Source organism: Aedes albopictus, chromosome 3 (genome assembly GCF_035046485.1).
Source record: "Aedes albopictus strain Foshan chromosome 3, AalbF5, whole genome shotgun sequence".
Taxonomy (NCBI): domain Eukaryota; kingdom Metazoa; phylum Arthropoda; class Insecta; order Diptera; family Culicidae; genus Aedes; species Aedes albopictus.
Genome location: NC_085138.1, coordinates 127,059,396 through 127,087,302, shown reverse-complemented (window position 1 = coordinate 127,087,302; position 27,907 = coordinate 127,059,396). Strand labels below are relative to the sequence as shown.

Sequence of the window (27,907 nt, the reverse complement as noted above, 5' to 3'; positions counted from 1 at the left end):
AAACCAGAAAGCATACAATTGCATATTCAAATTTATCCAATGTCAACACAGGCACCACAGTTGAATTCACTTAGTGGACAGCACGACCATGTGACACGATTCGGAAAACCAAATAGCGATACATCTGCACGACGACGACGGCATTCACGGTCACAGCTCCGGTTTATCTAATAAACCGGAGCTTTAATATTTAATAAAACCAATTATTTCCGGCAGCGCCCACAGCATGATGCTCCCAACATGATGTCGCCGCCGGTAGCATTTTGCTTTCACTCGTTTGCTTGCTGGCATCAAAAGAGGTGAACATGTGCGTTACACGGCCACATCATGGGAGACAACCTTTGTTGACGTTGTTGCGTTGCTGATTGGAGGTACGACTACGACGGATGATGCTGTGTGAGGGCGTTGGGAGCCAACGTGGTACAAGTTTATTTGATCTGTAATGTGAAAAACTTGGAAACTATCATTTTTATTTAAAAAATTGCCTCATTCCAATCATAATCATATGCAATCTGAGAAGTATAGGCTAAGCCCCAGTTGTGACATTTTGCCGTTTGCGCATTCCAAACAAGCGAAGGAGCCTACAGAGCCTACATGTCCGTCTGTGCAAATAGAACCTAAAGCACCCATGGTCTGACGAAAATTGTGTCAAGTGGAAGTTCACTTCGCCATGCGGCCTGCTCGTCCATTTAGACACGCTCGTTATGAGCGTTTTTTGAGACTATGTGGTATGCGCTGGCCATCCTGAGGCACATCAGTCGGTGGGTATTCTCGAGTCACTTCACGTTTCGGCTGACCACTAGCGCACTCGACCACGTATCGTAGTATGAAGACCACCCTTGTCGCGTGCAGCTTACACTTTCTTGATCAACACTATTGCCGACCTATTTGACATTATCTTTGACAATTCCATTATCGCCTTGCTTGCCTTTTGCAGGCATATTCCACGTGGCTTCCGAATTTCAGCTATTCGTCGATCATGATTCCCAATTGCTTCAGCGAGCACCTGGAATCGATCGTACATCCGCCTGTGGTGACCTCTGCCTGTTGTTCAGACTTGCGGTTGTTTACCACCACCATCTCCGTTTTGTGATGCGTGAGTACCAGCTGTCTCGACTTCATCCAGTCCCCCACTATGCGAATTGCGTGCGTTGCTGTCAGATTCACTTCCTCTATCGACTGTCGACGTTTACCAAGAGAGTAATATCATCAGCAAAGCAGACCAGTTTACGCCCGGTGGATGCTTGAGCCTCAATACGCTACCATACGCCACGTACCCATGGATGGAGCCCTGAGGTACCTCCACGGTGATGTTGTAGCTCATTTCGTCTTCCACGGTATCATAGATTAGCACCCTATTCTGGAAGTAGCTCTCCAATATCCGGCATAGGCTAACCGGGATTCATAGTAGGTGCATGGCGCTCTCGATGGCGGCTCAGCTGCCGCTGTTGAACGCATTCTTCCAGCGTGACGACCGCGCAATAGTGAATACCCGTTCGCTTCTTTTGGAGTGCTATCTCGGTCGTTTTGGTTAGAGCCCTAATAGCGTCCACCGTCGATCGACCCTTCCGGGAGCCGAACTGGTTATCCGAGAGGCCAGAATCATCTGGTTTCTCGGTATAAACCATTAGCCTCGGCAGAATGATCCGTTCCAGCAGCTTCCCGGCGGTGCCCAAAAGGCTTATGGGTCTGTTTGGCGAGCATAACAACTGCAGTAGTCCACCCCGTTGATCTTCGCTATTGGGGAGCATGCGTCTATACGTCGATGATCTCGTCCAGGTTTTAACACTGGAGAATCACCTCCAACATCAGGGCTCTCTCCTACACCTTCTCGCCCAGTACCTCTTGGGCTGAAATCTTGTAGAAGGTGCCCGTTTTGACCGCCTCCGTTCTCAGCACTAGCACCATCTCTTCAGTCCCGTTGCGCCAAATGCTTTTTACATCGCCCAACGGTGAGAGACGGCTTTCGCCCTCAACACCTCGGTTATGAATATGGCCCTCAACACCTCGGCGTACGTATCCGCCACAGTTATGAAGACTAGTTCGTAGCTCCTTTCGCGCTACGAGTGGTCCTAGCGCAAACGGGTCCACCCTAAAGAATGAAGAGCCTTACCGCTTACGCTCACTTTTTTGTTAGCTTCAGTATCTGTGTCTGTTCCCGAGCAGAGGAAAATATCAAAATAATAACAACGGAATCACAAAACCTGTTTTTATATCTCGGTTTGTTATTATTAACTCATTAAGTCATCACCGTTTCATAACATGTTCTGTTGGGCAATCTTATTTTGTTATGATCGTGCGCTTGGTATATTTTCTTTAAATTACATTTCAATAACTTGTTTAGTTGTAGCACAAGTTCAGTTATTATTGTGTCATTGAGACTAGTACAAATATTTGATCATTAATATTACAACATAACTAGCTTTGCAATCAAAACTACACCATTCGAGATTTTTGTTGTTCACAGCATTCCGTGAGGAACTGTAAGAGAAAATATTATTTTGACATCAGTTCCTCTTCTTACTGACATTACGTTACAGTGCCAACTTATCAGCCTTTTGTTTTATAAGCACTTTGAAAAGTATACCTTTTTTTTGTCCCAGTTTCAGTTAGGTATGAATACGAAAATAGAGAGTGTAATAGAGTGTTAGCCGTTTTTTGAAACATTTTGGATCAACTGGTGGAATTCAACGACGAACAACACATTTTCGACAGAAATGTAAAAAAAATAAGTCATCAAGAACTCCATTGATTATTTTTAGACATTTTATTTTTATTGATTTCACTGCATCGAGCCCACTTAGATTAACTAGGATAAATGTGTCAATCAATGCGATAATAATGTAAATTAATCTTATAAACAATGAACCACCTAATAAAGGGTTTCAAAACGACGGTAGTTTTTCATCGTAAGTTGTTTGGAAAATAATCGAGAACTATTGTTTCTCTCTGTTTTCGATAAGAAATCGCTTGCGACAACAATAGCGTGCCAATTATGAATGAAACATTTAACAATAGATCCTATTGTTGCGTATCCCATTGAATGCATATGGGACTTTGGAGGAGTTCCTATTCGCAACAGAAAAAACGCAAATTCTGGAGCAACATTTGAAAAGGGCATACAAGCATTGGTAAACAATGACTTCATACGTCACTCCTGAGCCCCCACCAGCTTATTCACACAAACTAAGACCGTTATCAGATAGAGCGAACATCGATCTTCCGGATAACGTTGTTCATTTGTGTGGACGGGCTGCTGTTATGTCCTACGGAGCGTTTTCGAAAAAAGACACAAGACCTCTTGGGCCCTTTTTAAATGTTGCTCCAGAATTTTGTTTTCAGATTGTTATCAATAGGGTATTCATATCAAAATTTGTTATTGAAATATTTTCAAAACTCGCTGTTATTAAGTTGTTATTGAAACTAACAAAACATGTTATTGAACAGGTCTTCCAGGAACATTTTTTTGTTATAACATTTGTTATTTTGCAGCTTATGACAGACAAGTTTATAACAGGATATGTTATGTAAATAACATGAAAATAACTCTTTCCGCTACTCAGTTATTTTTCCAAAATAACACATTTTATTATGCTGTTGCTACTCCCTTCTGCTCGGGTTGGGTCCCTCTCAGAGCCGCTATCCTTCACTGTCAATGAAGTAGTCGTCAATGATCTTAGTGGTTTCATATGCTAGCAGGGAGGCCACTCGAGGGTTTGCACAGGCCCTTATGGGGATTGAGCTCAGAGCCAGATCAGCGCTAATCAGGAGTGTGCATCTGAGTCTACTTCCACCCAGTAAAGTGAAATGAATCACATCACACTGAGCTGGCTTACATACTGGCGTCGTTTCTGATGGCCAAAGGAAGCGGTGTACAGAGTTGCTTCCGGATGTGTGGAATTTCTGAAGAGGCTCAGCAGAGTTCACTGCTGGGCCCCCGCTACACCTAGGCTTACTCCGCTTGAGCAATCCTTATGCAACGGTTCTCGGTCACCTCCCGTTGCCAAAGGTGGTAAGTCCACACTGGTGTGTGGATATGGCTCGCTAAGAAAAGAATCCTAGGCTCCTACCTGACTCACAGAAGAAGGGGTCTCTGGACACCTGTCTCTGGTGCCCACGGGCTCAAAAATGTTTTTGAAAGAATTTCCGGGGGCGTCCAAGAAAAAATCCTGAATATATCAAGGCAGAATATTGTTTTCAATTTCTAGAGGATAATATGCTGAAACTCATTGAAAACAGTGAAAATACATCAAGAAACGCTGTTGGGCATTCCACCGGGGGAATGCCCAACAGCGTTTCTTGATGTATTTTCAGATGAATTCTTGAAGAATTTTATTCTTTGGGATTCTGGAGGAATCCTCGGAAAAAAATAGATAAATCTCTGGAGGTAATCCTGGAGGAATTTCTGAAAAACTACATAGAGAATACTAAAAGGTATCTCTGAATAAATTTCAGAGTAAAAAACGATGAAGAAATTTCCGGAACTATCTGTGGAAGAGTTTCTGAAGAAATCCCTAGAAAATTTTCTGTATATCTCTGGAGTAGTTTTCTTGGAGAAATCCTTTAAGTAATTTCTCCTAGATTTCATAATTTTTTTTTAAGGAATATCTTTAAAAAATTATGAAGTATCTCAGGCAGGGCTCGAACATTTAAAAAAAATCCTTGAAATATTTCTGAAGGTATCCGTGAAATATTTTCTTACAGATTGCCTCGAGGAGTTTCCATCACTCAAGAATCCATAAATTTATTTTAGAACGAATTCATAAAGAATTTCTATGAAAATCTATAAAAAAAATTTTGAAAGAATTTAGATGATTTTCTGTATGTATCCTTGAAGAAGTCCTAAAAATCCATAAAAGAATTTCTGGGGGTAATAAAAAAAAATAAGAAATAATGAATTGATGTTTTTAGATCGAATCCCTGGATGATTTTCCAAAACAATCACCGGAGGTTTACGAAAGGTTTTCTAGATGAATCCATGGACAAATTTCTGGAATTTCTAGAAGATTTTTTGAAGGATCTGAGACATTATTAAATCAATTCAACCAGGAATTTCAGGAGCAATCGTTGATTGCTTAAGATTAACTTAAAGATTATTTTGAAGGTCATCGTGGAAATGTTTTTAAAAATAATCTCTGGAGGGTTTTCTAAAAGCTTTATGCTACAACTTCGCAAGCAACCCATAAAAGACTCTCTAGTGGAGTACTAGAAGGAATTTATGGAGGAAATTCTTGCTTTAAAAAGAACTCTTGTAGAAATTTCTAAATTTTTTTTTAAAAGATTTTATGAAATAATGTGTAAAAGAATTCCTCAAGAATTTCTACTATTTAAAAACATAAGGATTTATGAAGAAATTCTAAGAGGAGCAACCAGTGGAAGGTTTTCTAAAAAATACTTCAAAATAATTATGAAAGAACCTCTGGAGGAATTTTTGCACAAATCTTTGGAGAACATTTTCCGAACAAACCTCAGAGAAAAGAGAAACCCAAGTTACAATGAATGCTGAACAGTAGGAGTATTAACTAAACATTGTTTAGTCAATGGTGCTTGTAGCTGAACAAAATGACAGCTGAATATTGGTCTGAAGTAGAACTTGTGCAACCTCATTAATCAACAAAAACTGGATGGCTGAATATCAAGTTGAATAGGGTATTCCCTATCTCTGTTATCAGCTTTTAAAGATTCACAAAAAAAGGAACATAAACCAGCTGTTGTTCAGCTTTTAAACAAACAAATTTGACAGTTGATTCATGCAATGTATGTGGTGTAGATGCTAAGGTAAGTGACTGTGAATAAGGAGGTACAAGTTCAATTCCCAGTGCTTCATATGAAATTATCAAATTATCTATACGTTCTTATATGTCTCTTGTGGGAATCGAAGGTATTTTTGAGCAATTATTGATTAAGCGTACCTATATGAATCGTTAATGCAGCTTTTCAGCGAATCTCGAACCAGCTAAAGGCTGGATAAAATCACCAACATTAGATGTTTAGGAGCTGAATAAAGCTTTGCACCCGTAATGCTCTGTCCGTCTGTCTGTCTGTCTGTCTGTCTGTCTGTCTGTCTATCTGTCTGTCTGTCTGTCTGTCTGTCTGTCTGTCTGTCTGTCTGTCTGTCTGTCTGTCTGTCTGTCTGTCTGTCTGTCTGTCTGTCTGTCTGTCTGTCTGTTTGTCTGTCTGTCTGTCTGTCTGTCTGTCTGTCTGTCTGTCTGTCTGTCTGTCTGTCTGTCTGTCTGTCTGTCTGTCTGTCTGTCTGTCTGTCTGTCTGTCTGTCTGTCTGTCTGTCTGTCTGTCTGTCTGTCTGTCTGTCTGGGCTTTCTGAAGGAATTCCTGGATAAATTCTTGAATAATCATTTAGAAGAATTTCTGAAATAAACTCTGCAAAAAATCCTCGAGAAATCCCTGATAACGTTTTTGTAGAAGTTGCTGAGGCATGCAAGATTTTCTAAAATTATCTTTGTGATACTTTTGGAGCTTATTCCATTTGAAGCGTCATAAAGTAACCCACCGAAGACTTTTCAAAGGAATTCTTCGATTTTTTTTTGAATGAATTAAAAAATAGAAGAAGAATTTCCATTACACAAACATTGTTGCTCAAGCTCACGGTCCTCAACAAATTTAAGAAAGTATCTAAGCTCTCATTAAAAAGTCGACCTCAACATTCTCGTTTACCTGCTCCAAGAAATACATTCCTCTCTTGATTTGATACAAAACTTGAAAAGCTGCCCACGTCCATTCCCACAAAGCTCTCCACCACAAACACCATTATGCAATCAACCGGAATGCATCCAACTGCCAACACGCCCCCACAGGGCAAATCAGAGGGACCGGTCAAGCGTGCGTGTGTGACAAGCATAACGAGAGGTGTATCACCCATGTTTCACCCTGCCACTCTATTACTCATCGTCTCGTCCAGACTCGACAGCTTGGCTCCATCAGACATCCTTTTTGGCAAAATTCCATCCCCAGGGAATCTCCAGCACACACGGGGGCGTCCTTCGTCGACGCTGCAACCGAGACAGAGTGTTCTAAATAAATATTTCATACATTTAATTTACATATGATTACGGGACAAATCCTGCCAGAGGCGGGCGTCGTCGTCGGTTGTGTGACTTTGGTGACGGCGGCATCAACCTAAACGACAACGAACGAAGATGGCACGGATCGGATGGTGGGAACGGATGATGACGATGATGACGAAGCTGCTGCTGATGATGATGACGATGATGAAAAATGTGCTGGTTACGTGCGTAAACATGTGTTTCCCAAAAGCCGAGCTATCGAGGGAAAGTAGGCCCGGAAAAGGAAGAATTTAACTGAGGGGTGTTATGCCAGCTTTTGGATTTGACAACGACAGGATACACTTAGCGAAAGCTGAGATTAGGCGAATCTTATGGAAATTGCGAGCATAATAGGAATGAGTTGATAATTTTGCTGCGTTGAGTTTATCTTTTTGGCTGCTCAGTTAAAATGCGTTTGTTCGTAACGGTGTGAAACTTGTTCATTGCGAATGGTTAAAGAGGGACTGGCTCTATTACAACAGATGGCACTACACGTCAGCATTAAAGAGAATGCATGAATTACGTAGCATTCTTGGGAAGAAAACTATAGTACGCAGAATGCAGGGAGGGGGGGGGGCATTGGTCATTTTTTATCTATTCTTTTCTATAAAATCATATGAATCCAAACAAATATTTACAAAACATGTGCTGAAGGGACGTGTATCAAGTTACGTAAACGAAATGTTTAACTATTGTGACTTTCTCAATCTAAGAGCATTGAAACGGCTAGTTTGGCATAGCCCAACGTTTCAGTCTCGTAACGAAATTTTCACGAGAAACTGCTACGTTTTCCAAGAAAATCTCACGACTGTAGCTCTTCACAGCTATCATCGTGGGAAACTAAAAGTACCAAAGGCTGTTGAAGAGAATCCCGGAAATATCTGGACAAGAGTTTGGAAGAACATCAGAGACAAAGACAAACCCAAACTAATCCACCTAGTGGTGATAGTGCCTTTCTCGTGAAATATACTTACCTTACCAATCAGGCTAAGGCCGGGGTGGCCTCTGCTGTACATAGTAGCCGTCTCCATTCTACTCGGTCCATGGCTTTTTGTCTCCAGCTCCGCACTCTGCGTAGGATCCGCAGATCGTCCTCCACTTGTTCGACCCACCTAGCTCGCTGCGCTCCACGTCTTCTTATACCGGTCGGATGACTGTCGAGAACCATTTTAGTCGGGTTGTTATCCGACATCCTGATGACGTGACCCGCCCACCGTAGCCTCCCGTATTTCGCGGTATGGACGATGGTTGGTTCTCTCAGCAGCTGATGCAGCTCGTGGTTCATTCGCCTTCTTCAAGTCCATATTTCTTCCATCTGCACTCCGCCGTAGATGGTACGCAACACCTTCCGTTTGAAAACTGCAAGGGGCGTTGGTCCTCTACACGTAGGGTCGATGTTTCGTGCCCATAGAGGACAACCGGTCTAATCAGCGTTTTGTAGATAGTTAATTTCATGTTACGGCTATCTTCGTTCGATCGTAGAGCTCTACGGAGTCCAAAGTAAGCACGATTTCCTGCCACAACGCGCCTCTGTATTTCTCTGCTGGTGTCGTTGTCGGCGGTCACCAGTGAGCCCAAGTACACGAATTCTTCAACTGCCTCAATTTCATCACCGTCGATGTAAATTCGGAGTGGCGGGCACGGTGATTCCTCTCTGGAGTCCTTTGTCATCATGTACTTTGTCTTCGACACATTTATGACTTTTTTTTTTTAATTCTTAATCACTTAACCTAATTTACAGCTCTTTTGTCCACTAGGGTACTACGTGAGCGATTCCAATTGGACGCTGCACTTCCACTTTGTACAGCGCCTAAATGTATTATATTCTATTATACTATATTGAACTGTATTGCCTTTGTGCTTCTTTCATTCTTCTACCCTGTCCATGATAGAATGATGAGCACGATGATGCTGATGTGTGGCTGCTGTTCCTTTTCCAGTCCGATTAGGGGTCCATTATGAGTTGCGGTTCGCCGATATCCAAATTCCGGGTCCGTTAGAGCTATATTCTCCGAAGAGGGTCAGGTGCCAGCTGCTCTCGGGGGGGAAGAGCAGCTGACGAAAAATTGCAAGTGCCGGGGCTGGGTTCGAACCCATGACCATCCGCTTATGAAGCGAACGTGTGGACCACTGCGCCACGGGCCCCGATTTACATTTATGACTTATCCGATTCGCCTGGCTTCACTCTTTAGTCGGATGTAAGTTTCCGCCATCGTCTCAAATTAACGAGCTATAATATCAATATCATCAGCAAAACCAAGCAGCTGAACGGACTTCGTGAAAATCGTTTCACTCGTGTTGTCTCTGCTCTCCTTATTACACCATCTAAAGCAATGTTGAACAGCAAGCATGAAAAATCATCACCTTGCCGTAACCCACTGCGATATTTGAAGGGTCTCGAGAGTGTCCCTGACACTTGAACTACGTACATCACTCGATCCATCGTCGCCTTGATAAATCGTATCAGTTTATCCAAGAATCCGTATTCGTGCATAATCTGCCATAGCTGTTCTCGATCGATTGTATCATATGCCGATTTGAAATCGATTAACAAGTGATGTGTGGGTACGTTGTATTCGCGGCATTTATGCAACACCTGACGGATGGCGAACACCTGGTCCGTTGTAGCGCGTTCACTCATGCATCCAGCCTGATATTGCCCCACGAAATCTCATGCAATCGGTGATAGGCGGCGGTATCTTGCAGGTAGCGCTCAGTAGTGTGATCGAGCGATAGTTCCCGCAATCCAGCTTGTCGCCCTTTTTGTCGATGGGACACACAATACCTTCAATCCATTCCTCCAATAATACTTCCTCCACCCAAATCTTGGTAATGACCAAATGTAGTGCTCTCACCAGTGCTTCTCCACGTATTTTATAAGCTCGCTTGGTAGTTGATGTGCTTCAGCAGCTTTGTTGTTTTTCAACCGGCCAACCACCTCCTTAATCTCTTGGAGGCCGGAAGTCTTTCGTCCTGTGCACATACTCCAAGATGTGTTACCACGCCACCTTCGGTACTTGCATCGACGTCTTTGAGGTGCTCATCGTAATGCTGCCGCCACCTGTCGACCACCTCACGCTCGCTCGTGAGAATATTCCCGTGATTATCTCGGCACATGTCGGCTTGTGGCACAAAGCCTCTGCGCGAGCGTTTTAGCTTCTCGTAGAACTTTCGTGTGTCCTTAGCGCGGTACAGCTCTTCCATCGCTTCACGATCTCGTTCTTCCTGTTGGCGCTTTCACATCCGGAAGACTGAGTTCTGCCTGTTCCGCGCCTGTCTGTAACGTGCCTTATTCGCTCTCGTACGGTGTTGCAGCATTCTCGCCCATGCTGCATTCTTCTCGTTTTTCAACTGTTCACATTCGCCGTCGTACCAGTCGTTTCTGTGATTCGGAGTCGCGAAGCCTAGTGCTGTAGCCGAGGTACTACCTATGGCGGATCGGATGTCCCTCCAGCCATCTTCAAGTGTAGCTGCGCCAAGCTGCTCTTCCGTTGGTAGGGCCACTGCTAACTGCTGCGCGTAGTCTTGAGCCACTTCTACGTTACTAATTTGCTCGATGTTGAGCCGCGGCGTTCGACTTCGACGCGTGGTGATAACTGTCGAAAGTTTTGAGCGCATGCATACAGCGACTAAGTAGTGATCCGAATCTATATTCGCACTGCGATATGTGCGGACGTTGGTTATATCTGAGAAGAATTTACCGTCGATTAGAACGTGGTCGATTTGGTTTTCTGTTTGATGGTCGGGTGATCTCCAGGTGGCTTTGTGGATATCTTTGCGGGGGAAGAAGGTGCTTCGGACTACCATACCACGGGAGGCTGCAAAGTTTACACATCGCTGGCCGTTATCATTCGATACGGCGTGCAGGCTGTTTCGCCCGATTACCGGTCTGTACATTTCCTCCCTTCCTACCTGCGCGTTCATGTCGCCGACAACGATTTTCACGCCACGCGGCGAGCAACCATCGTATGTTTGCTCTAACTGCGCGTAGAACGCTTCTTTCTCGTCATCGGGTCTCCCTTCGTGTTGGCAATGGACGTTGATGATGCTGTAGTTGAAGAAACGGCCCTTAACTCTCAACATGCACATCCTTGCGTTGATCGGCTGCCACCCGATCACACGTTGTCGCATCTTGCCCAACACTATAAATCCTGTTCCCAGTTCATTGGTGGTGCCACAGCTTTGGTAGAAGGTAGCCGCTCGATGCCCGCTTTTCCACACTTTCTGTCCAGTCCAACAAAGTTCCTGCAACGCCACGATGTCGAAGTTGCGGGGATGTAGTTCGTCGTAGATTATCCTGTCACATCCTGCGAAACCTAGTGACTTGCAATTCCATGTTCCAAGTTTCCAATCGTAGTCCTTATTTCGTCGCGTGGGTCTTTGCCGATTGTATCGAGTCGTATTTTCTCCTATGTTATTCGCAATGGGGATTTTTACGGGTGGCTTATTGGGCCTACGCCAACACTCCTGTCTCGCCGGAGGGCCATCGTGCCAGTTCTGTTTAACGTCCCAACCAACACTAGGACGACCACGCTGATGGGGCTACCACCTTGGATCTAGCTGGGCGTGGTGCAGCGTTTCTTACTCAGCCGCTGGATGCCAGAACAGACGCTGTTTGAGCCGCACCTCCTTGGTGAACAAACACTCGGATCGTACCTCCTCAATCTAGCTGAAGTCAGAAGGACAACAGTGCCCAGGCTGCACTACCAGCTAAGCACACAACTCTTAGCTGGCGGTCTTTGTCATCGCTTGACCCGTGGAAGCATGAGGTAGGAACTTGTGAGGACCAGAGTTATATTGGACGCTCTCCTTATCGACTCACCGTTTTGCAGCCCAATGTTATGATACTCACACATGCGGAACTCCGGAATCCAACAATCGGTATAGAAAACAACCTATTAATTCGTACCACCACAATATCTGTAGGTTTTGTGTTAACAAATCCGACAATCTTAAATAGAATTTCCAAATTGCAATGAAAAGATTGTGTAGGGTGGCCAGTTTGTCAGCTAAAAGTTTACCCTGGTAATTCTACAGCCAGCGTGACACCCAGAGCCAGCTCCGGAGCTGCACCGATTGTCCCTAATGTAGTCTGCATGGGTTTGGCTAATTTATAATTTTGACCACTTCCAGCGGAACACTCAGAACTGAATTCGGAACACTAACGGTAGTCTTAGATGGCCATTTTGTTGCTGTTCGATCTTCACGTTATCGAAGAAGCCGCTATTTGTTGTACCGCATACATGCGTTTGGTTCCCTTTTACATTTAACCATTTCCAGCGGGACACCCGGAACCCGTTCCGGAACACTACTAGTTTTCCCAAGTATGGTCTGAGCCTATTTTCTTGCTAAGCATTCATCAGGTTATCAAAAGCCATGATTTGATGTGTCGCAAACACGGGCTTGGTTCACATTTATTTTTGACCACTTCTGGTGGGACATCCGGAACCGGTTCCGGAACACTATCTGTTCAGTTATGGTCTGAGAATATTTTCCTGCTTACTGTTTATTAGGTTATTGAAAAAGCCACTGTTTGATGTGACGCATGCATGGTTTTAGTTAACTTTTATGTTTGGCGAACTCCGGATCTCAACCGGTTCAGATATAATCTGAGACTATTTTCCTACTTATCGTTCATTAGGTTTTTGAAAATGCCGTGGTTTGACGTATCGCATGCATGGGTTTGGTTCACATTTATATTTGGTCACTTCCGGCAGGACACCCGTAATCGGTTCCGGATCACAGCTGGTTCAGATATGCTCTGAGACTATTTTCCTGCTTATCGTTCATCAAGTTTTTTTGAAAATGCTGCGTTCGAATGTGCCGCATGTATGGGTATGGTTCATTTTTATATTTAGCCGCCTCTGACGGGACACTAATTCCAACTGGCAATTGGTTTACATGAATTTAGGCATGGCAGTTCAAGTGCTTGTAACTCAACCCTGCGCTTCCTAGCCTATGTATCTCGATTGTCAACTGAACTCTGCTGTTCGTATTATCTTTCCCGATCATTTCAAATTCAAAAGACAAAAATGAGAAACAAAATAGAAAAAAAAACCCTGACTAAAGTGCGTTGGTTTTATTTTTCAGTAGAATGAAAATAAACGCCCCCTGCTAAGCAGTAGGAATGGTCTCCCAAGTATTATACAAAACTGTTTGCATTAAGACCGTTTTAGATTCAAAAGAAATAAAGAAGACCCAATCTACATATCTTTCAAATTTTCTCCCCAGGAAGTAGTCATACGTGAAATGATAAACAAGTATACGGAAAAGTCAAATAAGCCACAGCTTCGTTCCCACAAACCGACCCCACCGGGAGAGTGCCCGTCATTCGATATTTGTGGAATCCGTGAATCATGGTTATGGGCTTCTGGGGAATTCAACCGAACGATGTGGGTTTGCATGAATTTCATTCACGTTGGTATGTGCGAGCAGGCACTCGTACCCGTGATGGGATGTAAACCGTTCCATTAAACGAATTCCGAACAAGCCACAAAATTAAAACGTTTGCACTGTATTATTAATAAAATTCATCATCTGGCACTTACCTCGAACCAGCGTCAGGATTCCGAGCGGCATCACCGAGAGGGCCACCATCAGGTCGGTAATGGCCAGCGACATCAGGAAGTAGTTGGTCACGTTCTGCAGCCGCCGTTCCCACACGATGGCCAGGCAGACCAGGATATTGCCGGCCGCCGTACCAAACACCAACACAATGGCCAAAAGGGCCCAGTAATTGTTGAGAGCCATTGAACCACCGCTGCCGCCGTCGCCACCATCGTCGTCTATGAAAGCGATTCCGTCCGTATCGTTGTCGTCCACATCCACGGTCAGCACGGAGTCAACGGCGGCAGTCGCGGTAGTAGCCACCGTCAGATTCAACCGCCGGGCCAAACCGAACCCGGCGCGGTAATCGTTTGCTCCGTGGTTAGCGAATTTAAAATAATTGATTGGTTTAGTTGCCGACCAGAGCCACATTTCTAGCGGATCGCTGTACGACGGGTGGCCCGTCAATTTGGTACGCATTGCTGCCGCGACGGATGTTGTTCAGTTACACGCAGCACCTCGGTCGAACGATTGTCTGTAAACAGAGAAAGGGGGAGAAGCGAATTAGCAACGCGAGACGAGCGCTGTGAAGGTTCGGTGAGCTATCAACTTTCCAACCAATTAGGAGTTGCTAGGTGATCGGAAAATTGCTATGTGATTCGTAGCAAATTGAGCTGTGAGGTCCGGGGTCTAGCGGGATTATTGCGCATTATGTTCTGACACGTCCACAGCGTTGTTGTAACGCTAATGGATGGAGTAATTAAAAGGCTATCCCCCGATAATAGAAACACTACTTGATATGCCACAAATTTACAAGTGTTTAGCGGTTCAAGCTGAGATTCGAGGAATGATATACCAAGCATTCAACGGAATTAGATCAAATTGTTTGTGAAGCTAATTCCTAATTGCAACATGGCTACATAGTTAAAGTAAGATTGAAACGTGTAGATTATGTGTCATATGATGTATATAACTGGGGCGTCGAGTTTCTCAAAAGTTTACGAGATTTCGATTCAATTGGTGTAACAAGCAGTTCAAAATAGAATAACTGATTTTTTATATATTTTTTTCTTCTTGGCGTAACGTCCCCACTAGGACCAAGCCTGCTTTTCAACTAAGTGGTTGTTCTTTGAGCAATTCTACAGTTATTACTAAAGAACATCCACTGCCAAAGACCATTTTGCATGTGTGGAAGATACAAAGATATTCTAAACCTTGATAAATCAAGGAAATACCTATTACGATATGTTCCTGGGCCGACCGGGAATTGAACTCGTCACCCTCAGCATGGTGCAATTTGTTTTTCGAATATCGAATAAACGCTTTCGTTCCATTAAACGTTTGCCAGACAGAGATGGATAATGATTTTGTACTATTTTTAATTGGGGGCCCAGAATCAAAGGGGTGTAAGTTACCATTTTGTCGATTTTGAGCTGAGCATACCATAAAATTCTTCAGATTTCAAGCTTTCAGGAACTTTTTAAAGCTTGTTTCTACGGTGATTGAAAAAAATTACAATAAATCAGAGAAAATTGTGTTGATTTTGAAGCTCCATACATTTTGTATGGGATGAAAAATTGGTCGAAAACTTTAAACCTCATTTACTCAAAAGAAAGTTGTTGTCACTTACACCCCTTTGCTTCTAACCCCCTCAATTGATCTCGTTTTTTTTTAATCATACTTTAAACTGCTTAGGGAGCATCCATTAAATATGTCACGCTAAAATTGGGAATTTTCGACCCCACCTCCCCCCTTCGTACGGGTTTTTCCTATACTTAATACATTGCATGCCACACATTCACAAACCCCCCTCCCCACCAGGACCGTGACGTACTTAATGGATGGCCCCGTAGATAATCAAGTCGTCAAGGAAGCAGCATTTGAAACAAATCACTTATGAAGCACTTATGTTTGTTACCAGGCCATGATTATCACTTTTATCGTCGGCAGTAGTTCGAGTGCACGAAACATATGGATTGATGCACTTGACATTTCAGTCGTGCCCTGTTTACAAAAGATTAACTTGTTTCCAGTGTATATAAGGGAAAGCCAGCAGCTTTCTAAAGTCGATGAACTTATGGTATTTCTTAAGCATCACACTTTTCGATAAGCAGAATACTTATTCGCTGTGAAGTGCTGAGCTTTTATCCGCAAAACATTAAAGCAAAAATATGCTTCACGAAGTCATTATTGAACATGATAAAAATATCTTATCAGATATTCCGGATGAAGCACTACATATTTCCTATACATTTATAAACTTAATGTGCTGCACTAGTTCACCACTGCTGAACACTTTGGGTGGTTACACTCACTATCTTCAGAATGGCACTCCTTAAAGAATTCTGCTAGAACTCCTAGTGGATCTACTGGATTTCTTTAGGCAATTCAGCTACAATTCCCTGAGGAATTCTGCTAGAATTTCCTGAGGAATTCTGCTAGAATTCCCTGAGGAATTCTGCTAGAATTCCCTGAGGAATTCTGCTAGAACTCCCTGAGGAATTCTGCTAGAATTCCCTGAGGAATTCTGCTAGAATTCCTTGAGGAATTCCGCTAGAATTCCTTGAGGAATTCCGCTAGAATTCCTTGAGGAATTCCGCTAGAATTCCTTGAGGAATTCCGCTAGAATTCCTTGAGGAATTCAGCTAGAATTCCTTGAGGAATTCTGCAAGAATTCGTTGAGGAGTTCTGCTAGAATTCCTTGAGGAATTCTGCTAGAATTCCTTGAGGAATTCTGCTAGAATTCCTTGAGGAATTCTGCTAGAATTCCTTGAGGAATTCTGCTAGAATTCCTTGAGGAATTCTGCTAGAATTCCTTGAGGAATTCTGCTAGAATTCCTTGAGGAATTCTGCTAGAATTCCTTGAGGAATTCTGCTAGAATTCCTTGAGGAATTCTGCTAGAATTCCTTGAGGAATTCTGCTAGAATTCCTTGAGGAATTCTGCTAGAATTCCTTGAGGAATTCTGCTAGAATTCCTTGAGGAATTCTGCTAGAATTCCTTGAGGAATTCTGCTAGAATTCCTTGAGGAATTCTGCTAGAATTCCTTGAGGAATTCTGCTAGAATTCCTTGAGGAATTCTGCTAGAATTCCTTGAGGAATTCTGCTAGAATTCCTTGAGGAATTCTGCTAGAATTCCTTGAGGAATTCTGCTAGAATTCCTTGAGGAATTCTGCTAGAATTCCTTGAGGAATTCTGCTAGAATTCCTTGAGGAATTCTGCTAGAATTCCTTGAGGAATTCTGCTAGAATTCCTTGAGGAATTCTGCTAGAATTCCTTGAGGAATTCTGCTAGAATTCCTTGAGGAATTCTGCTAGAATTCCTTGAGGAATTCTGCTAGAATTCCTTAAGGAATTCTGCTAGAATTCCTTGAGGAATTCTGCTAGAATTCCTTGAGGAATTCTGCTAGAATTCCTTGAGGAATTCTGCTAGAATTCCTTGAGGAATTCTGCAAGAATTCCTTGAGGAATTCTGCTAACTTTCCTTGAGGAATTCTACTAGAATTCCTTGAGGAATTCTGCTTGAATACCTTGAGGAATTCTGCTAGAATTCCTTGAGGAATTCAGCTAGAATTCCTTGAGGAATTCTGCTAGAATTCCCTGAGGAATTCTGCTAGAATTCCTTGAGGAATTCTGCTAGAATTCCTTGAGGAATTCTGCTAGAATTCCTTGAGGAATTCTGCTAGAATTCCTTGAGGAATTCTGCTAGAATTCCTTGAGGAATTCTGCTAGAATTCCTTGAGGAATTCTGCTAGAATTCCTTGAGGAATTCTGCTAGAATTCGTTTAGGAATTCTGCTAGAATTCGTTGAGGAATTCTGCTAGTATTCCTTGAGGAATTCTGCTAGAATTCCTTGAGGAATTCTGCTAGTATTCCTTGAGGAACTCTGCTAGAATTCCTTGAGGAATTCTGCTAGAATTCCTTGAGGAATTCTGCTAGAATTCCTTGAGGAATTCTGCTAGAATTCCTTGAGGAATTCTGCTAGAATTCCTTGAGGAATTCTGCTAGAATTCCTTGAGGAATTCTGCTAGGATTCCTTGAGGAATTCTGCTAGAATTCCTTGAGGAATTCTGCTAGAATTCCTTGAGGAATTCTGCTAGAATTCCTTGAGGAATTCTGCTAGAATTCCTTGAGGAATTCTGCTAGAATTCCTTGAGGAATTCTGCTAGAATTCCTTGAGGAATTCTGCTAGAATTCCTTGAGGAATTCTGCTAGAATTCCTTGAGGAATTCTGCTAGAATTCCTTGAGGAATTCTGCTAGAATTCCTTGAGGAATTCTGCTAGAATTCCTTGAGAAATTCTGCTAGAATTCCTTGAGGAATTCTGCTAGAATTCCTTGAGGAATTCTGCTAGAATTCCTTGAGGAATTCTGCTAGAATTCCTTGAGGAATTCTGCTAGAATTCCTTGAGGAATTCTGCTAGAATTCCTTGAGGAATTCTGCTAGAATTCCTTGAGGAATTCTGCTAGAATTCCTTGAGGAATTCTGCTAGAATTCCTTGAGGAATTCTGCTAGAATTCCTTGAGGAATTCTGCTAGAATTCCTTGAGGAATTCTGCTAGAATTCCTTGAGGAATTCTGCTAGAATTCAATGAGGAATTCTGCTAGAATTCATTGAGGAATTCTGCTAGAATTCCTTGAGGAATTCTGCTAGAATTCCTTGAGGAATTCTGCTAGAATTCCTTGAGGAATTCTGCTAGAATTCCTTGAGGAATTCTGCTAGAATTCCTTGAGGAATTCTGCTAGAATTCCTTGAGGAATTCTGCTAGAATTCCTTGAGGAATTCTGCTAGAATTCCTTGAGCAATTCTGCTAGAATTCCTTGAGGAATTCTGCTAGAATTCCTTGAGGAATTCTGCTAGAATTCCTTGAGGAATTCTGCTAGAAATCCTTGAGCAATTCTGCTAGAACTCCTTGAGCAATTCTGCTAGAATTCCTTGGGGAATTCCGCTAGAAGTCCTTGAGGAATTCTATTAGAATTCCTTGAGAAATTCTGCAAGAATTCCTTGAGGAATTCTGCTAGAATTCCTTGAGGAATTCTGCTAGAATTCCTTGAGGAATTCTGCTAGAATTCCTTGAGGAATTCTGCTAGAATTCCTTGAGGAATTCTGCTAGAATTCCTTGAGGAATTCTGCTAGAATTCCTTGAGGAATTCTGCTAGAATTCCTTGAGGAATTCTGCTAGAATTCCTTGAGGAATTCTGCTAGAATTCCTTGAGGAATTCTGCTAGAATTCCTTGAGGAATTCTGCTAGAATTCCTTGAGGAATTCTGCTAGAATTCCTTGAGGAATTCTGCTAGAATTCCTTGAGGAATTCTGCTAGAATTCCTTGAGGAATTCTGCTAGAATTCCTTGAGGAATTCTAGCAGAATTCCTCAAGGAATTCTAGCAGAATTCCTCAAGGAATTCTAGCAGAATTCCTCAAGGAATTCTAGCAGAATTCCTCAAGGAATTCTAGCAGAATTCCTCAAGGAATTCTAGCAGAATTCCTCAAGGAATTCTAGCAGAATTCCTCAAGGAATTCTAGCAGAATTCCTCAAGGAATTCTAGCAGAATTCCTCAAGGAATTCTAGCAGAATTCCTCAAGGAATTCTATCAGAATTTCTGCTAGAATTCCTTGAGGAATTCTGCTAGAATTCCTTGAGGAATTCTGCTAGAATTCCTTGAGGAATTCTGCTAGAATTCCTTGAGGAATTCTGCTAGAATTCCTTGAGGAATTCTGCTAGAATTCCTTGAGGAATTCTGCTAGAATTCCTTGAGGAATTCTGCTAGAATTCCTTGAGGAATTCTGCTAGAATTCCTTGAGGAATTCTGCTAGAATTCCTTGAGGAATTCTGCTAGAATTCCTTGAGGAATTCTGCTAGAATTCCTTAAGGAATTCTGCTAGAATTCCTTGAGGAATTCTGCTAGAATTCCTTGAGGAATTCTGCTAGAATTCCTTGAGGAATTCTGCTAGAATTCCTTGAGGAATTCTGCTAGAATTCCTTGAGGAATTCTGCTAGAATTCCTTGAGGAATTCTGCTAGAATTCCTTGAGGAATTCTGCTAGAATTCCTTGAGGAATTCTGCTAGAATTCCTTGAGGAATTCTGCTAGAATTCTTTGAGGAATTCTGCTAGAATTCCTTAAGGAATTCTGCTAGAATTCCTTGAGGAATTCTGCTAGAATTCCTTGAGGAATTCTTCTAGAATTCCTTGAGGAATTCTGCTAGAATTCTGCTAGAATTCCTTGAGGAATTCTGCTAGAATTCCTTGAGGAATTCTGCTAGAATTCCTTGAGGAATTCTGCTAGAATTCCTTGAGGAATTCTGCTAGAATTCCTTGAGGAATTCTGCGTGAATTCCTTGAGGAATTCTGCTAGAATTCCTTGAGGAATTCTGCTAGAATTCCTTGAGGAATTCTGCTAGAATTCCTTGAGGAATTCTGCTAGAATTCCTTGAGGAATTCTGCTAGAATTCCTTGAGGAATTCTGCTAGAATTCCTTGAGGAATTCTGCTAGAATTCCTTGAGGAATTCTGCTAGAATTCCTTGAGGAATTCTGCTAGAATTCCTTGAGGAATTCTGCTAGAATTCCTTGAGGAATTCTGCTAGAATTCCTTGAGGAATTCTGCTAGAATTCCTTGAGGAATTCTGCTAGAATTCCTTGAGGAATTCTGCTAGAATTCCTTGAGGAATTCTGCTAGAATTCCTTGAGCAATTCTGCTAGAATTCCTTGAGCAATTCTGCTTGAATTCCTTGAGCAATTCTGCTAGAACTCCTTGAGCAATTCTGCTGGAATTCCTTGAGGAATTCCGCTAGAATTCCTTGAGGAATTCTGCAAGAATTCCTTGAGGAATTCTGCTAGAATTCCCTGAGGAATTCTGCGTGAATTCCTTGAGGAATTCTGCTAGAATTCCTTGAGGAATTCTGCTAGAATTCCTTGAGGAATTCTGCTAGAATTCCTTGAGGAATTCTGCTAGAATTCCTTGAGGAATTCTGCTAGAATTCCTTGAGGAATTCTGCAAGAATTCTTTGAGGAATTCTGCAAGAATTCCTTGAGGAATTCTGCAAGAATTCCTTGAGGAATTCTGCAAGAATTCCTTGAGGAATTCTGCAAGAATTCCTTGAGGAATTCTGCAAGAATTCCTTGAGGAATTCTGCAAGAATTCCTTGAGGAATTCTGCAAGAATTCCTTGAGGAATTCTGCAAGAATTCCTTGAGGAATTCTGCAAGAATTCCTTGAGGAATTCTGCAAGAATTCCTTGAGGAATTCTGCAAGAATTCCTTGAGGAATTCTGCAAGAATTCCTTGAGGAATTCTGCAAGAATTCCTTGAGGAATTCTGCTAGAATTCCTTGAGGAATTCTGCTAGAATTCCTTGAGGAGTTCTGCTAGAATTCCTTGAGGAATTCTGCTAGAATTCCTTGAGGAATTCTGCTAGAATTCCTTGAGGAATTCTGCTAGAATTCCTTGAGGAATTCTGCTAGAATTCCTTGAGGAATTCTGCTAGAATTCCTTGAGGAATTCTGCTAGAATTCCTTGAGGAATTCTGCTAGAATTCCTTGAGGAATTCTGCTAGAATTCCTTGAGGAATTCTGCTAGAATTCCTTGAGGAATTCTGCTAGAATTCCTTGAGGAATTCTGCTAGAATTCCTTGAGGAATTCTGCGTGAATTCCTTGAGGAATTCTGCGTGAATTCCTTGAGGAATTCTGCGTGAATTCCTCAAGGAATTCTTGCAGAATTCCTCAAGGAATTCTTGCAGAATTCCTCAAGGAATTCTTGCAGAATTCCTCAAGGAATTCTTGCAGAATTCCTCAAGGAATTCTTGCAGAATTCCTCAAGGAATTCTTGCAGAATTCCTCAAGGAATTCTTGCAGAATTCCTCAAGGAATTCTTGCAGAATTCCTCAAGGAATTCTTGCAGAATTCCTCAAGGAATTCTTGCAGAATTCCTCAAGGAATTCTTGCAGAATTCCTCAAGGAATTCTTGCAGAATTCCTCAAGGAATTCTTGCAGAATTCCTCAAGGAATTCTTGCAGAATTCCTCAAGGAATTCTTGCAGAATTCCTCAAGGAATTCTTGCAGAATTCCTCAAGGAATTCTTGCAGAATTCCTCAAGGAATTCTTGCAGAATTCCTCAAGGAATTCTAGCAGAATTCCTCAAGGAATTCTTGCAGAATTCCTCAAGGAATTCTTGCAGAATTCCTCAAGGAATTCTAGCGGAATTCCTCAAGGAAATCTTGCAGAATTCCTCAAGGAATTCTAGCAGAATTCCTCAAGGAATTCTAGCAGAAATCCTCAAGGAATTCTTGCAGAATTCCTCAAGGAATTATTGCAGAATTCCTCAAGGAATTCTTGCAGAATTCCTCAAGGAATTATTGCAGAATTCCTCAAGGAATTCCTCAAGGAATTCTTGCAGAATTCCTCAAGGAATTCTTGCAGAATTCCTCAAGGAATTCTAGCGGAATTCCTCAAGGAAATCTTGCAGAATTCCTCAAGGAATTATTGCAGAATTCCTCAAGGAATTCTTGCAGAATTCCTCAAGGAATTATTGCAGAATTCCTCAAGGAATTCCTCAAGGAATTCTTGCAGAATTCCTCAAGGAATTCTTGCAGAATTCCTCAAGGAATTCTAGCGGAATTCCTCAAGGAAATCTTGCAGAATTCCTCAAGGAATTCTTGCAGAATTCCTCAAGGAATTCTAGCAGAAATCCTCAAGGAATTCTTGCAGAATTCCTCAAGGAATTCTTGCAGAATTCCTCAAGGAATTCTTGCAGAATTCCTCAAGGAATTATTGCAGAATTCCTCAAGGAATTCTTGCAGAATTCCTCAAGGAATTCACGCAGAATTCCTCAAGGAATTCACGCAGAATTCCTCAAGGAATTCACGCAGAATTCCTCAAGGAATTCACGCAGAATTCCTCAAGGAATTCACGCAGAATTCCTCAAGGAATTCACGCAGAATTCCTCAAGGAATTCACGCAGAATTCCTCAAGGAATTCACGCAGAATTCCTCAAGGAATTCACGCAGAATTCCTCAAGGAATTCACGCAGAATTCCTCAAGGAATTCACGCAGAATTCCTCAAGGAATTCACGCAGAATTCCTCAAGGAATTCACGCAGAATTCCTCAAGGAATTCACGCAGAATTCCTCAAGGAATTCACGCAGAATTCCTCAAGGAATTCACGCAGAATTCCTCAAGGAATTCACGCAGAATTCCTCAAGGAATTCACGCAGAATTCCTCAAGGAATTCACGCAGAATTCCTCAAGGAATTCTAGCAGAATTCCTCAAGGAATTCACGCAGAATTCCTCAAGGAATTCACGCAGAATTCCTCAAGGAATTCACGCAGAATTCCTCAAGGAATTCACGCAGAATTCCTCAAGGAATTCACGCAGAATTCCTCAAGGAATTCACGCAGAATTCCTCAAGGAATTCACGCAGAATTCCTCAAGGAATTCACGCAGAATTCCTCAAGGAATTCACGCAGAATTCCTCAAGGAATTCTAGCAGAATTCCTTAAGGAATTCCAGCAGAATTCCTCAAGGAATTTTAGCAGAATTCCTCAAGGAATTCTAGCAGAATTCCTCAAGGAATTCTAGCAGAATTCCTCAAGGAATTCTAGCAGAATTCCTCAAGGAATTCTAGCAGAATTCCTCAAGGAATTCCAGCAGAATTCCTCAAGGAATTCTAGCAGAATTCCTCAAGGAATTCTAGCAGAATTCCTCAAGGAATTCTAGCAGAATTCCTCAAGGAATTCTAGCAGAATTCCTCAAGGAATTCTAGCAGAATTCTTCAAGGAATTCTAGCAGAATTCCTCAAGGAATTCTTGCAGAATTCCTCAAGGAATTCTAGCGGAATTCCTCAAGGAATTCTAGCGGAATTCCTCAAGGAATTCCTGCAGAATTCCTCAAGGAATTCTAGCAGAATTCGTCAAGAAATTCACGCAGAATTCCTCAAGGAATTCACGCAGAATTCCTCAAGGAATTCACGCAGAATTCCTCAAGGAATTCACGCAGAATTCCTCAAGGAATTCTAGCAGAATTCCTTAAGGAATTCCAGCAGAATTCCTCAAGGAATTCTAGCAGAATTCCTCAAGGAATTCTAGCAGAATTCCTCAAGTAATTCTTGCAGAATTCCTCAAGGAATTCTTGCAGAATTCCTCAAGGAATTCTAGCAGAATTCCTCAAGGAATTCTTGCAGAATTCCTCAAGGAATTCTTGCAGAATTCCTCAAGGAATTCTAGCAGAATTCCTCAAGGAATTCTAGCAGAATTCCTCAAGGAATTCTAGAAGAATTCCTCAAGGAATTCTAGCAGAATTCCTCAAGGAATTCTAGCAGAATTCCTCAAGGAATTCTAGCAGAATTCCTCAAGGAATTCTAGCAGAATTCCTCAAGGAATTCTAGCAGAATTCCTCAAGGAATTCTAGCAGAATTCCTCAAGGAATTCTAGCAGAATTCCTCAAGGAATTCTAGCAGAATTTCTCAAGGAATTCTTGCAGAATTCCTCAAGGCATTCTAGCGGAATTCCTCAAGGAATTCTAGCGGAATTCCTCAAGAAATTCTTGCAGAATTCCTCAAGGAATTCTAGAAGAATTCCTCAAGGAATTCTAGCAGAATTCCTCAAGGAATTCTAGCAGAATTCCTCAAGGAATTCTAGCAGAATTCCTCAAGGAATTCTAGCAGAATTCCTCAAGGAATTCTAGCAGAATTCCTCAAGGAATTCTAGCAGAATTCCTCAAGGAATTCTAGCAGAATTCCTCAAGGAATTCTAGCAGAATTCCTCAAGGAATTCTAGCAGAATTCCTCAAGGAATTCTAGCAGAATTCCTCAAGGAATTCTTGCAGAATTCCTCAAGGCATTCTAGCGGAATTCCTCAAGGAATTCTAGCGGAATTCCTCAAGAAATTCTTGCAGAATTCCTCAAGGAATTCTTGCAGAATTCCTCAAGGAATTCTTGCAGAATTCCTCAAGGAATTCTTGCAGAATTCCTCAAGGAATTCTTGCAGAATTCCTCAAGGAATTCTTGCAGAATTCCTCAAGGCATTCTAGCGGAATTCCTCAAGGAATTCTAGCGGAATTCCTCAAGAAATTCTTGCAGAATTCCTCAAGGAATTCTAGAAGAATTCCTCAAGGAATTCTAGCAGAATTCCTCAAGGAATTCTAGCAGAATTCCTCAAGGAATTCTAGCAGAATTCCTCAAGGAATTCTAGCAGAATTCCTCAAGGAATTCTAGCAGAATTCCTCAAGGAATTCTAGCAGAATTCCTCAAGGAATTCTAGCAGAATTCCTCAAGGAATTCTAGCAGAATTCCTCAAGGAATTCTAGCAGAATTCCTCAAGGAATTCTAGCAGAATTCCTCAAGGAATTCTAGCAGAATTCCTCAAGGAATTCTAGCAGAATTCCTCAAGGAATTCTAGCAGAATTCCTCAAGGAATTCTTGCAGAATTCCTCAAGGCATTCTAGCGGAATTCCTCAAGGAATTCTAGCGGAATTCCTCAAGAAATTCTTGCAGAATTCCTCAAGGAATTCTTGCAGAATTCCTCAAGGAATTCTTGCAGAATTCCTCAAGGAATTCTTGCAGAATTCCTCAAGGAATTCTTGCAGAATTCCTCAAGGAATTCTTGCAGAATTCCTCAAGGAATTCTTGCAGAATTCCTCAAGGAATTCTTGCAGAATTCCTCAAGGAATTCTTGCAGAATTCCTCAAGGAATTCTTGCAGAATTCCTCAAGGAATTCTTGCAGAATTCCTCAAAGAATTCTTGCAGAATTCCTCAAGGAATTCTTGCAGAATTCCTCAAGGAATTCTAGCAGAATTCCTCAAGGAATTCTTGCAGAATTCCTCAGGGAATTCTAGCAGAATTCCTCAAGGAATTCTTGCAGAATTCCTCAAGGAATTCTAGCGGAATTCCTCAAGGAATTCTAGCAGAATTGCTCAAGGAGTTCTAGCAGAATTGCTCAAGGAATTCAAGCAGAATTGCTCAAGGAATTCTAGCAGAATTGCTCAAGGAATTCTAGCAGAATTCCTCAAGGAATTCTAGCAGAATTCCTCAAGGAATTCTAGCAGAATTCCTCAAGGAATTCTAGCAGAATTCCTCAAGGAATTCTAGCAGAATTCCTCAAGGAATTCTAGCAGAATTCCTCAAGGAATTCTAGCAGAATTCCTCAAGGAATTCTAGCAGAATTCCTCAAGGAATTCTAGCAGAATTCCTCAAGGAATTCTAGCAGAATTCCTCAAGGAATTCTAGCAGAATTCCTCAAGGAATTCTAGCAGAATTCCTCAAGGAATTCACGCAGAATTCCTCAAGGAATTCTAGCAGAATTCCTCAAGGAATTCTAGCAGAATTCCTCAAGGAATTCTAGCAGAATTCCTCAAGGAATTCTAGCAGAATTCCTCAAGGAATTCTAGCAGAATTCCTCAAGGAATTCTAGCAGAATTCTAGCAGAATTCCTCAAGGAATTCTAGAAGAATTCCTCAAGGAATTCTAGCAGAATTCCTCAAGGAATTCTAGCAGAATTCCTTAAGGAATTCTAGCAGAATTCCTCAAGGAATTCTAGCAGAATTCCTCAAGGAATTCACGCAGAATTCCTCAAGGAATTCACGCAGAATTCCTCAAGGAATTCACGCAGAATTCCTCAAGGAATTCACGCAGAATTCCTCAAGGAATTCACGCAGAATTCCTCAAGGAATTCACGCAGAATTCCTCAAGGAATTCACGCAGAATTCCTCAAGGAATTCACGCAGAATTCCTCAAGGAATTCACGCAGAATTCCTCAAGGAATTCACGCAGAATTCCTCAAGGAATTCACGCAGAATTCCTCAAGGAATTCACGCAGAATTCCTCAAGGAATTCACGCAGAATTCCTCAAGGAATTCACGCAGAATTCCTCAAGGAATTCACGCAGAATTCCTCAAGGAATTCACGCAGAATTCCTCAAGGAATTCACGCAGAATTCCTCAAGGAATTCACGCAGAATTCCTCAAGGAATTCACGCAGAATTCCTCAAGGAATTCACGCAGAATTCCTCAAGGAATTCACGCAGAATTCCTCAAGGAATTCTAGCAGAATTCCTTAAGGAATTCCAGCAGAATTCCTCAAGGAATTTTAGCAGAATTCCTCAAGGAATTCTAGCAGAATTCCTCAAGGAATTCTAGCAGAATTCCTCAAGGAATTCTAGCAGAATTCCTCAAGGAATTCTAGCAGAATTCCTCAAGGAATTCCAGCAGAATTCCTCAAGGAATTCTAGCAGAATTCCTCAAGGAATTCTAGCAGAATTCCTCAAGGAATTCTAGCAGAATTCCTCAAGGAATTCTAGCAGAATTCCTCAAGGAATTCTAGCAGAATTCTTCAAGGAATTCTAGCAGAATTCCTCAAGGAATTCTTGCAGAATTCCTCAAGGAATTCTAGCGGAATTCCTCAAGGAATTCTAGCGGAATTCCTCAAGGAATTCCTGCAGAATTCCTCAAGGAATTCTAGCAGAATTCGTCAAGAAATTCACGCAGAATTCCTCAAGGAATTCACGCAGAATTCCTCAAGGAATTCACGCTGAATTCCTCAAGGAATTCACGCAGAATTCCTCAAGGAATTCTAGCAGAATTCCTTAAGGAATTCCAGCAGAATTCCTCAAGGAATTCTAGCAGAATTCCTCAAGGAATTCTAGCAGAATTCCTCAAGTAATTCTTGCAGAATTCCTCAAGGAATTCTTGCAGAATTCCTCAAGGAATTCTAGCAGAATTCCTCAAGGAATTCTTGCAGAATTCCTCAAGGAATTCTAGCAGAATTCCTCAAGGAATTCTAGCAGAATTCCTCAAGGAATTCTAGAAGAATTCCTCAAGGAATTCTAGCAGAATTCCTCAAGGAATTCTAGCAGAATTCCTCAAGGAATTCTAGCAGAATTCCTCAAGGAATTCTAGCAGAATTCCTCAAGGAATTCTAGCAGAATTCCTCAAGGAATTCTAGCAGAATTCCTCAAGGAATTCTAGCAGAATTCCTCAAGGAATTCTTGCAGAATTCCTCAAGGCATTCTAGCGGAATTCCTCAAGGAATTCTAGCGGAATTCCTCAAGAAATTCTTGCAGAATTCCTCAAGGAATTCTAGAAGAATTCCTCAAGGAATTCTAGCAGAATTCCTCAAGGAATTCTAGCAGAATTCCTCAAGGAATTCTAGCAGAATTCCTCAAGGAATTCTAGCAGAATTCCTCAAGGAATTCTAGCAGAATTCCTCAAGGAATTCTAGCAGAATTCCTCAAGGAATTCTAGCAGAATTCCTCAAGGAATTCTAGCAGAATTCCTCAAGGAATTCTAGCAGAATTCCTCAAGGAATTCTAGCAGA

General features: G+C 41.9%; 1 protein-coding gene across 1 annotated transcript in view; it reads right to left on the bottom strand.

The window, feature by feature from the left end:
• The window catches only part of LOC109416442 (alpha-2B adrenergic receptor), a 327,397-nt gene that overhangs the window by 240,736 nt on the left and 58,754 nt on the right, over positions 1-27,907 (bottom strand). The window contains exon 2 of the mRNA XM_062860087.1: positions 13,610-14,142. Within this exon, the coding sequence (XP_062716071.1) occupies positions 13,610-14,087 (478 nt within the window). The 5' untranslated portion in view covers positions 14,088-14,142. The remainder of the gene's footprint in view (positions 1-13,609; positions 14,143-27,907) is intronic.